General features: G+C 43.6%; 1 protein-coding gene across 3 annotated transcripts in view; it reads right to left on the bottom strand.

Annotated features, from left to right (window-relative positions):
• Positions 1-125: 125 nt before the first annotated feature.
• LOC110490848 (paired mesoderm homeobox protein 2A-like) overlaps positions 126-12,476 on the bottom strand; it is a 310,954-nt gene continuing 298,603 nt past the window's right edge. The window contains exons 1-2 of one of the 3 annotated variants that reach the window (XM_021564284.3): positions 1,701-3,423; positions 126-1,599 (exon numbers count right to left, since the gene is read on the bottom strand). In XM_021564284.3, coding sequence (XP_021419959.3) covers positions 1,312-1,599; positions 1,701-1,853 — 441 coding nt within the window. In that variant the 5' untranslated portion in view covers positions 1,854-3,423 and the 3' untranslated portion in view covers positions 126-1,311. Of the gene's footprint in view, positions 1,600-1,700; positions 3,424-5,577; positions 5,716-12,476 lie in introns of those variants that run through there. The other 2 variants (XR_016486770.1, XR_016486771.1) reach the window with 2 other exon arrangements.

The raw sequence follows: 12,476 nt of genomic DNA, 5'->3' as shown, positions 1-12,476 counted from the left end.
TCACAGCTACAAGGATGGAACAAACCACCTCAGTGAAATATTCTGATCGGGGTTCCTCAACTCCAGTCCATGTTTACTGTTTACTGTCGTTGGTGGAAGGAGAGGAGGACCAAAGTGCAGCGTGGTACGTGTCCATAATACTTTTAATCCAGAATGAATACATGAACAAAAACAACTAAACGATAACCGAACAGTTCTGAAAGGTGCAACAAACACTAACCAGAAAATAATCACCCACAACTCAAAATGGGAAAACAGGCTACCTAAGTATGGCTCTCAATCACAGACAACGATAGACAGCTGCCTCTGATTGAGAACCATACCAGGCCAAACACATAGAAAACGAAAACCCAGACCTACAACATAGAATACCCCTACACATCACACCCTGACCAAACTAGAAATAGAAACATACAAAGCAATCTACGGTCAGGGCGTGACAGGGATGACATTTCCAGAACTTTGCAGTTAAAAACATAATTCTCAAAGATTTAATTTAAGAGATCTATTGAGAGCTATCGATCTACTATATTTCTATCTGCAACACTGAAACATTTAACCATCTTACACATTTGTGATGACTCTACACCTGGTTGTGTGTCTGTCTCAGATGACTCTACACCTCTCAACATACTATACTTTTATAGGCCATGTATCGTCTGAAATAACTCTCTTTCTATCTGCATTTCTCTCTCTCTCTCTATCTCTTTCTCAAACCCTGGCACTGTATGTGTGGGCTACATGTAATTTATTGAGTTTCTACTATAAATACATAATGATAATATATAATGGTTTCCTTGGCAATCGTCACCCATAAATATTCATTGTTTAAAGACTCGAGAACATTGTCCTATTAATCATATCACATTAACTACTTTAACCTTTGAGAGGACTTCTCAGATTCAAGGAACTATATGGTTGACTCTACACACACCGCCTGGCCTGCCCTCTGGAAGTGACGTAAGACTGATGATGATAACTGAGTGTTTCTCAGAATACCAGAGAACCCAGGATCAGTCTGGGACATGTGTCTCCAACTCTCCCACTCTGGTCCTGGAGAGCTACTGGGTGTTTCATTCCATCCCTACAATAACACACCTGATTCAGCTATTCATGCTCAGACTGAATACCTTTATTTACGGTACTTTGTATGAAATTAATGAAAATAGCAGACTTCTGTATGAGTAGAATTGTTTTACATACAGAAAACACATATGTTCAGGGACAGACATACTTGACATATAAGACGTCCGGTGTGTGCGTCTGTCAGCTGAGTGTGTGTCCCGGTATGGTGTGTGTCATTGGTGTCAACTAGGACTGGGCTGGGAGGGGAAGCAGGTAGGGCTCAGAGTAGGGTACCAGGGCTGGGTGGAGCTTGGGCAGGAAGTGCTGGTAAACACCAATGGGATGGTAGGGTGGCCTGGAGAGGAAGACCCTGTGCCGTAGTGGGTGTGGCCTGGTTTGGAGGGATCCAATCAGCGGAGGAAGCGGCACCACCCTCTCAGACTGTTGGTCGGTGTCTGAGAGTTCGTCCAATCCCCTGCTCTCTCCCAGAGCTCCAGTCTTCCTCCGCTTGGCCCGGCGGTTCTGGAACCATATCTGCGTCAGGATGACAACATACAGCAGATATGTTAGAGGACCATCAGGAAACCAACCACGCACACACACACACACACACACACAAACAGTAGTGTACCTACCTGTACACGTGCCTCAGACAGCTGTGTTTGGGAGGCCAGTAGTTCTCTGGAATGTATGTCAGGGTATTGGCTCTCCTGGAAGAACGTCTCTAGTACCTCTAGCTGGTCTGAGGTGAATGTGCTTCGTACCCGCCGACTGCCGCTCCGCGACATTACTCCAAACACACACACTTTATTGTTTTCTAAATGGAAAGCAGATATCTAGCAAACTCTGTAAATGTGTTTGGGCGTTGACTTTAAGTCTATTTACAGGTAACTATCCAAGTACAAGTTGTCAGCGATTGGGTGCAGAGTGAAAGCGGAGTCAGGCGCAGGACACAGGTATGGAGTAATCCAACTGAGTTTACTCAAAGAATAAAGCAAAATTCCAAAAATGGAACATACAACAAAACTCTAACACGAACACAACCACTAACGACATAAACAATCACGGACAGAACAGAAATGTATGTCAGATGGTTAAATAGGGAATGTAATGAGGGAAAGTAAAACAGGTGTGTGTGTAATCAGACAAAGCAAAACGAAACAGAAAAATGGATCGGTAGTGACTAGAAAGCCGGTGACGTCGACCTCCGAACACCACCCGAACAAGGAGAAGGACCAACCTCGGCGGAAGTCCTTGACAGTTACAGAAACTGTCATGACAGGAAACAAGTTATTATTTGTGCACTAAATGGGGGTAACATATTTGCAGAAAATGTTTGCCCTTAAGAAAATGTTAAAACAACCCATAGCTACACAGCAATTGTCATTACCATGTCTCAAGTGTATTTTTGATCATAATTGTTTTGTTTATTGTCGTTGTTTTTATTTTGGTCCAGAATAGAATTTGAAGGAACCCAATTCCCTAAGCGGCTCATGAATCACTAACAGACATTTTTGAAAATCAACATCAAAGCACCACATTCAAAAGGGTAGGGAAAAAAAGCACAAAAGCGTGAAACTACCTCTGCCTTGGCTCTGCAGTTCCTCAACTTTAGTACACCAGAGAGGATAGAAACACTTAGCAAGAACTTAAACCTTCTTCAAATAAAATATAAAGCCTCATTCAATACTGTTGCAATTACATGTACAGTACTTACTCTGTGTCCACCCTCTGAGTTCAACTCTGCAGTTAAGAAGGCTGTAGCACAAGAAACGCAATCTACACTATTGAATATATAATGTCCTTATCTATTTATCTTGCTTCATTGAATTTAATTTCCCCCTTGTGTTTTGGATATTAAAGTTTTCTACTGCTACTAATACGGTCGGTCATTTAGCAGATACTTTGATCGAAACCACATCATACAGTTCATCAAATCCACAGCCTGCTCCAACAAACTGAGCCTTTGAAACCACTGACGAAACAAACCTGGGTATCTGTTGACTTTAGGCTGTTGCTCAGCGGTGGTCTTCACACACACAGATCCGTCTCTCCCGCCATGCTCCCTCTCTCCTCCTCTCCGCCGCCCCCCCCTCTCCTCCCCATCTAGACACTGTGCTCTCCTCAGGATCCGCTCGATGGAGTGAGACAACACCTTCGGGGACACACACTCTGGAGTCTGTCTCTGTGGGCCTCCATGGTGCACTGACATATCCTGCACCGCCGGCCCATCTGGTTCCCCTCCACTGACTTCCAGGCTCCTCCGTAGAGGGTGACCCAGCCTGCGAATCAGAGCTCTGTAGACGGCGTACAACTGCCTCCTTGTTACACCTCCTGGTCCCCTCACTGGTTGTCTGTGGTCTAGGATTCAGGCTTGCTTCTCTCTCTCTCTCTCTCTCTCTCTCTCTCTCTCTCTCTCTCTCTCTCTCTCTCTCGTCTCTCTCTCTCTCTCTCTCTCTCTTTGTCTCTCTCTCTCTTTGTCTCTCTCTCTCCTTGTCTCTCTCTCTCTCCTTGTCTCTTTCTCTTTGTCTCTCTCTCTCTCTTGCTCTATCGCTCTCTCTTTGTCTCTCTCTCTCTCTCTCTCTCTCTCTCTTTGTCTCTCTCTCTCTTTGTCTCTCTCTCTCTTTGTCTCTCTCTCTCCTTGTCTCTTTCTCTTTGTCTCTCTCTCTCTCTTGCTCTATCGCTCTCTCTTTGTCTCTCTCTCTCTTTGTCTCTCTCTCTCTTTGTCTCTCTCTCTCTCTTTGTCTCTCTCTCTCTCTCGCTCTCTTGCTCTATCGCTCTCTCTTTGTCTTTCTCTGTCTCTGTCTCTCTCTCTCTCTCTTTGTCTCTCTCTCTCTCGCTCTCTTGCTCTATCACTCTCTCTTTGTCTTTGTCTGTCTCTGTCTCTCTCTATCTCTCTCTCTCTCTTTGTCTCTCTCTCTCTCTCTCTGTCTCTCTCTCTCTCTCTTTGTCTCTCTCTCTCTCTCTCTCTCTCGCTCTCTTGCTCTATCGCTCTCTCTTTGCCTTTCTCTGTCTCTGTCTCTGTCTCTCTCTCTCTGTCTCTCTCTCTCGCTCTCTTGCTCTATCACTCTCTCTTCCTCCCTTTGTATCTGTGTACCTCCTTTTGTCTGCCTGTCAGTCTTTCTGTGCCTCTTTCTGTCCAGCCTGTTCTCTCACCGTAGGTGGATTTGTGTCTGTCTATCCTCCTTCCTAGTCTCTCTACCTCTCTGCCCGGTAACTCCTATCAGGTGTCATAACTGTGTCCTCAGGTAAAGACAGATAGGGTTCGTAGGCTAATGTAGTGGATCATTAGGATCAATAGAAGGAGGAGCAGGTTTACTGTGCAACTCACACACTGCCATAAACTCCTTTACCTTGACAGCTGACTGTTCTCATTTAATGTCGAGAAACTTTGAAGATTATAAATGTATAATTTAATGAACACTCAAGAGTGTAGCTAAGCTATAAAGGGTAGCATTCTGTTTCTGCTCTGGACAAATTCTTTGTTGTTGACATGCCACAAAGTTGGCTACATCAGAAAGAGATTTAGCAACCAGAGTAAGCCAGCTAAACGTCTTTGCCAAACTCATAAACATCCCCAAAATGATATTCCATTTTCTGAGTTGTCCTTGCATTTAATTGCAAAATGAGTCCAAATGAATGATACCTCATAATGAGACTGGGGCTACTAGATAAGCCCAGAAAAGATCAATGTGTTCATTGATCATAATAGCGTTTTGGCTCATGTGTTTACGATATGCAATTAGCTGACTTGATAACACTATCTATCTATGGAATAGAGTGTGGCCTTTTGGTGAACTCTGGCTGCGTATCAATAGTCTGAATTGGCTTCCTCTCCTCGCCTCCTCGTCTCCTCTCATTCCTCTGCACCCATTCCTCTGCACCCATAATATCTGTTCTGTTGGGGGCAAACACCTGATAGGTAAACATTGCTACGCTGCTGTCGTCTATTATGTCTCCTTCAATGCATAAGAAGAAGCGCCGAAGGGGAGACACAAGGAGAGCGAGGGGAGGAAATCACGTCAGACTATTGAGATGCACCCTCTATCCAGTGATAGGCTCTGCAGTTATGAGGTGAGGTTTTATAGCACCTCCATGTGGTCATTAGGAAGAAGGCCACTGTTTATGGAGCACTTCTACCCCAATTAAAAGGAATTCTGCTCTGTCTCTCGTATCTATAAGAGAACACTACAACCCACATCCAGGAAATTAAGTTACTATCCATGTTACACAGAGCTGATTCCCAGAACCCCACGGGAACTTTGGGAGCTACTTCCTACTTAGGGACTCAGTCTGGAAACATAATAAAGTAGAGAGAGGAAATAGAAAAGTTGTTTTGGGAAAAGCAATGTGGGAAGTGTATTCATTTATATTTCAGAGCGAGAGTGGAGGTGGGAGTATTTCTTCTGTTAAGGATGCATGGGGGAGGGTGTGCGTGTGTGCGTGTGTGTGTGTCTGTGTGTGTGGGGTAAAGTAGGAGATGGATGTTCCTGCTCCATCCAAAGCGATACATCTAAAATTCTGGGAGGATATTTTGGAGCGAGAGATGGTCCTGAATAACAACGGTGTTCTTACAATTACTGCACCTCTAGATGGCAGCCTTGCACACCAAACCACCATAGCTCACTCTCAGAGGCAGTGTCCACTATGCTAAAAAAGAGGAGAGAGAGAGAGAGAGAGAGAGAGAGAGAGAGAGAGAGAGAGAGAGAGAGAGAGAATGCCATTAATCACTTGGACTAGTCGGGACTGGAGGGAACATCGTTAGCAGAAGCTTCTCATCTGCACTCTCCTCTCCTCTCCTCTCGTTGTTCTTCTGTGCTGTATCTTGTCTGTATGGCCCTCCTCTGCTCTCTCTCTCTCTCTCTCGCTCTCTTCTTCCTGCTCCTCCGCTCTGCATCTTGTCTGTGTGGCCCTCCTCTGCTCTCTCTCTCTCTCTCTCTCTCTTCTTCCTGCTCCTCCGCTCTGCATCTTGTCTGTGTGGCCCTTCTCTGCTCTCTCTCTCTCTCGCTCTCTTCTTCCTGCTCCTCCGCTCTGCATCTTGTCGGTGTGGCCCTCCATCCACTTCTTCCTGACACTCCACCTGTTAGTTAATGCTACATTATGTATGACCCTCCCTGATACCTGCTATATGATCCCACATTATCCATTTGTCCTCACTGTTACGTCATCATCCAGTTTAATCTGACCAGGCAAACTAATCGATGCAGAAAGGAGCAGATGTCCTATCACCAGGCCCGCAGATTCACAAATAGATTGCATTGGCCTAGTGAGGATGTACAGGCTTCTCAAGGGAGTTCTCTCTTTCTCAACCCTTCTGTCCCTTGTCTAAGGGGAGATAGATAGCACAGTGAGTGAGTGACTGTCTCTCATCTCTTAGTCTCTCTCCTTCTCCTCCATGTAGTAGATATATTAATTCTGAATAGTGCATAGTAAAAGGATGATAATTGGTGAGGCCAGAGAGAGAGAGAGAGAGAGAGAGAGAGGGAAAGAAAGAAATAAAGAAAGAAAGAAAGAAAGAAAGAAAGAGGTTAGAGGAGTAGAGTACTTGTGTTATCACATGATACTGTGTTACTGGGGGGAGAGAGAGAGCAACCTGGTCTCAGAGAAAAACGTATGATATTTTTGTCTAATCCGTGCCACTCCATTTAGTATGATACGTTACGTTACGATAGGTTACATTATTTTACCCATTTAGTATGATCTATTACATTCGACTGTTTTAGTGTGATATGTTACGTTTGGTATGGTTATATAAGACAATAGAATACTTAAGGAAAAAACTAAAAAAAAGGGTGGTTGGTTGTTCATGGCGTCTACTGTTACCAACCCAAAGGTTGCATGTTTGAATCTCATCACTGACAACTTAATTAGCAACTTTTCAACTACTTACAACTTGTTAGCTGCAATGCAACTACTTAGCATGTTAGCCTTAACCCCTAACCTATTGTAGCATAACATACTAAAGCAGTCGAACGTAATATATCACAAAACAGGTCAAAGCAAACTGGTGCAATCAAGATGTAGGACACTATACGTCCTACAATTCATATTGTGTAACTGCTATTACATTTGTAGGCCAATGCAATTTAACCTAACGTTAAGGAAAATATCATACTACATGGAGCGGTACGTATTTTTGTAAAATACGTTTTACTCTGAGACGAGGCTGGAGAGCGAGAGCAGGTTAATGCACGTCATCTTATTAAAGTCTTCTCCAGACAACGGCCCGCTCTGCGCCAGAGAGTGTCTCCTATGATGGTGCTAAAACCTTGTGCGTGTATGTGTTCTCAGATATAGAAGAGGCATTTATGCAGAGAAATCTTGAGTTCTGCAAAATAATTTCAGTCCCTTGGAACTCCCTGGCGATGCAGAAATGTTTCATTGGGGAAGAAGACTGGACAGAAGCTTTCTCTCTCTCTCTCTCTTTCTCTCTCTCCCCTAACTCACTTGCAGTGGCAGTCGAGGGAGGACAACTTCTTTTCATGAGCATGGCCTTATTTCTATTACAGCATATTGGATGACTGTCATTCATATTCCATTCACCCAGTTCAATGTAACATTGATAGGTTTAGCCTACTACATGATATTCACATGTTCCCTATACCTATCATGAGGTTGCTGCAACCTAGTCTATGAATAAAAGTTTATAACGTAAGTGCACACAGGTCAAGATACACAGGTCAAGATACATTGTGTGTTTTAATCAATTATTTGTTGACATGTGAGTATATTTAGTTTAGTTTGACCTAAAAAGGATAACTGGGGACTTGGGACTTGGGATTCAAAGAGAGAAAGAGAGAAAGAAAGAGATGGAAAGAGAGAGATAGAAAGATAGAGGGATGCAGAGAGAGAGAGAGAGAGAGAGAAGAGAGAGGGGTGTAGTGAGAAAGAGCTGTACAGAGAGAGAAATAGGTATATAGAGAAAGAGAGACTTAGCGAGTGAGAGAAATGCAGACAGTCAGTGAGTTGGAACCAAAGTCAGGAATTAGCTGTACTGTAAGGCTCACACATTTGAGAGACTAGTCAAGGACCATATCACCTCCACCCTACCTGACACCCTAGACCCACTCCAATTTGCTTACCGCCCAAATAGGTCCACAGACGATGCAATCTCAACCACACTGCACACTGCCCTAACCCATCTGGACAAGAGGAATACCTATGTGAGAATGCTGTTCATTGACTACAGCTCGGCATTCAACACCATAGTACCCTCCAAGCTCGTCATCAAGCTCGAGACCCTGGGTCTTGACCCCGCCCTGTGCAACTGGGTACTGGACTTCCTGACGGGCCGCCCCCAGGTGGTGAGGGTAGGCAACAACATCTCCTCCCCGCTGATCCTCAACACTGGGGCCCCACAAGGGTGCGTTCTGAGCCCTCTCCTGTACTCCCTGTTCACCCACGACTGCGTGGCCACGCACGCCTCCAACTCAATCATCAAGTTTGCGGACGACACAACAGTGGTAGGCTTGATTACCAACAACGACGAGACGGCCTACAGGGAGGAGGTGAGGGCCCTCGGAGTGTGGTGTCAGGAAAATAACCTCACACTCAACGTCAACAAAACTAAGGAGATGATTGTGGACTTCAGGAAACAGCAGAGGGAACACCCCCCTATCCACATCGATGGAACAGTAGTGGAGAGGGTAGCAAGTTTTAAGTTCCTCGGCATACACATCACAGACAAACTGAATTGGTCCACTCACACAGACAGCATTGTGAAGAAGGCGCAGCAGCGCCTCTTCAACCTCAGGAGGCTGAAGAAATTCGGCTTGTCACCAAAAGCACTCACAAACTTCTACAGATGCACAATCGAGAGCATCCTGGCAGGCTGTATCACCGCCTGGTACGGCAACTGCTCCGCCCTCAACCGTAAGGCTCTCCAGAGGGTAGTGAGGTCTGCACAACGCATCACCGGGGGCAAACTACCTGCCCTCCAGGACACCTACACCACCCGATGTCACAGGAAGGCCATAAAGATCATCAAGGACATCAACCACCCGAGCCACTGTCTGTTCACCCCGCTATCATCCAGAAGGCGAGGTCAGTACAGGTGCATCAAAGCTGGGACCGAGAGACTGAAAAACAGCTTCTATCTCAAGGCCATCAGACTGTTAAACAGCCACCACTAACATTGAGTGGCTGCTGCCAACACACTGACACTGACTCAACTCCAGCCACTTTAATAATGGGAAATGATGTAAATATATCACTAGCCACTTTAAACAATGCTACCTTATATAATGTTACTTACCCTACATTATTCATCTCATATGCATACGTATATACTGTACTCTATATCATCGACTGTATCCTTATGTAATACATGTATCACTAGCCACTTTAACTATGCCACTTTGTTTACGTACTCATCTCATATGTATATACTGTACTCGATACCATCTACTGTATCTTGCCTATGCTGCTCTGTACCATCACTCATTCATATATCCTTATGTACATATTCTTTATCCCCTCACACTGTGTACAAGACAGTAGTTTTGGAATTGTTAGTTAGATTACTTGTTGGTTATTACTGCATTGTCGGAACTAGAAGCACAAGCATTTCGCTACACTCGCATTAACATCTGCTAACCATGTGTATGTGACAAATAACATTTGATTTGATTTGACTGAGCTCAGTCCTCATCTAATCAAATCCAACACACACACGTCTTCGGTGGACACACACACACACACACAGACACACACACACACACACACACACACACACACACACACACACACACACACACACACATCCCATGTGTACTTGAACTCCATTTTGCAGTAGCTTTGTGGTAGTTTAACTAAATTCGAATCTTGGCTAACTACACTACTGTTTTTGCAAAAATTAAGTTAAATATGGGTGAAGTATGCTTTCTTTTTCTACATCAGACCTGCCTGATTCTCACTTGAAACATATTTTTTTGTTTTGAATAGGCTAAATTACACATTCTGTTAACATCTGGCTCTAGAGTGATCTGTTTGTAGTCTAAGACTTTTCAGATTTAGATATGATCATTTATCACTAAGTAGTTTGGATGTAGTGAACTACTATTACAAAGCAACTAAGGGTAGATTTAGTGTAGCAACAAAACTCTGCTGGTTAGTCTGTGTGTGTGTGTGTGTGTGTGTCTGTGTGTGTGTGTGCGTGCGTGCGTGCGTGCATGCGTGTGTGTTTTTAATGATGTGGCCGCCATTGAATCATTGATGGCTAATTTATCTATTTGACCCCCATTCTGTGTGTGTACGAGCGTGCGTGTGTGTTTATGTGTGTATTTTTATGGATGTGTATGTGGAAGTCCCCACAAGAATAGTAAACAAACAAAAATGTAACCAACTGGGGACATTTTGTTAGTCCCCACAAGGTCAAATGCTATTTCTAGGGGGTTTAGGTTTAAGTTTAGAATTAGTGTTAGGGTTGAGCTAACGTAAGCTAATGCGATTAACATGATGATGTAAGTAACAATAACATTTCCCAGGACATAGGCATATCTGATATTGGCGGAAAGCTTCAATTATTTTTAATCTAACTGCACTGTCCAATTTACAGTAGCTATTACAGTGAAATTATAGCATGCTATTGTTTGAGGAGAGTGCACAGTTATGAATTTGAAAAGTTATTACTAAACCAATTAGGCACATTTGGGCAGTCTTGATACAACATTTTGAACAGAAATGCGATGGTTCATTGGATCAGTCTAAAATTTTGCACATATACTGCTGCCATCTAGTGGCAATGATGGTACAAAAAAAAGAATGTTTTTTTTTCCTTTGCATTATCTTTTACCAGATGTGTTATATTCTCCTACATTCGTTTCATATTCCCACAAACTTCAAAGTGTTTCCTTTCAAATGGAATCAAGAATATGCATATACTTGCTTCAGGTCCTGAGCTACATGCAGTAAGATTTGGGTATGTCATTTTAGGCGAAAATTGAAAAAAAAGGGTCCGATCCTTTAGAAGACTGTGTGAGTGTGTGCATGAGTGTGTGTGTTTATTCCCTCAGCACAGCGCTCATTTTGTACAGAGCCACAGAAGTGAAGAGAAACACTGGCTTCACTGCAGGGAGAAGAATGTGTGCGTGTGTGTCAGTGTGTGTGGGATACAGTATACATACATCAACATGGTAAAGGGCAGATAGGTCTCAAGGGGTGATGAAGGTTCATTGTAGACTATACAGTATGGCTTAATGAGCAGCAATATCAGATGTTGACCTGGTACTTCTCAGATCTGTTAATGAGTGACTTTGTGGAATATAGTCAAGGCAAAGCTAGCATGAGCAGTGAGCAACCCCATTTGCCAGTAAATGTTTTGACCAGGGGTTGTAACCGGTTAAGGGAAGAGAACCAAAAAACAGAAAATAACTAAATGTATTGAGGAACAGAATCAGAACCGGGATTGAAAGTGATCTATACTGTTCCGGAGCCGTTATTTTTAAAGAGGGCGGCAGGTAGCCTAGCGGTTAGAGCGTTGGGCCAGTAACCGAAAGATTGCTCTGTCCCTGATTGAGAACCACACCCGGCCAAAAACAAAGAAATACAAAACATAAAAAAAGAACATAGAACGCCCACCCTAGTCACACCCTGGCCTAACCAAAATAGAGAATTAAAAGCCTCTCTATGGCCAGGGTGTGACACCCACTGTTCCTAGGCCATCATTGTAAACAAGAATTTGTTCTTAACTGACTTGCCTGGTTAAGTTTTTAAAAAGCATGGGAACCGGTTAATAACGGTTTATGTTCCGGGTATTTCCAGAGTCCCATAAAAAAAACGCAATAAAGTGCCCATGCAAAGTCCTCTCTGTCATTCAGAAACTTATTCCAGTGTCTGCCTGCCTTCCTGAAAATCTTTGCCAGTGTTTGTGTGTGTACTTGCCACTCCCCAAAGAAGCATAGGCTACTGTAGCCTACTGACGACAAAAAGGTTTTTATTTTAATTCTGGTGCCGCTAACTAGCTAGCTAGCTCTGGTCCAACATTAAAGTCGACTTTGGGCAAAAATGATAAAATAACGTATTTAAAATGTACACTGAACAAAAATGTAAACGCAACATGTAAAATGTTGGTCCCATGTTTCATGAGCTGAAATAAGGAGTATTTCTGTCTGTAATAAAGCCGTTTTGTGGGGGAAAACTCATTCTGATATTTGGCTACAGAAGCGCCATTTCTGTTTGAAAATGTAGAAAGAGGCAAAGTTTTTCATGTCCTAAGTCAACCTTTAAGCCGACTCTCAGAAGTTCAAAGACATTCAAAGTTCCTTCATAGAAGTCGCTCCTCCGTAAGTATAATTGTATGGGCCTAATTCAGATAACGCATGTGATGACAATATTCCCAACGCTTCAAGCCAAGCCTCCTCCTCCATCATCTCTGGCTCTCTCCCCACCTGCAAAATTTCAGTCGCATCTCG

This window comes from Oncorhynchus mykiss, chromosome 15 (assembly GCF_057628025.1).
Source record: "Oncorhynchus mykiss isolate SJ-2025 chromosome 15, ASM5762802v1, whole genome shotgun sequence".
Lineage (NCBI taxonomy): Eukaryota > Metazoa > Chordata > Actinopteri > Salmoniformes > Salmonidae > Oncorhynchus > Oncorhynchus mykiss.
The sequence above is the reverse complement of the archived record's forward strand: the minus strand, read 5'-3'. Positions and strand labels throughout refer to the sequence as shown.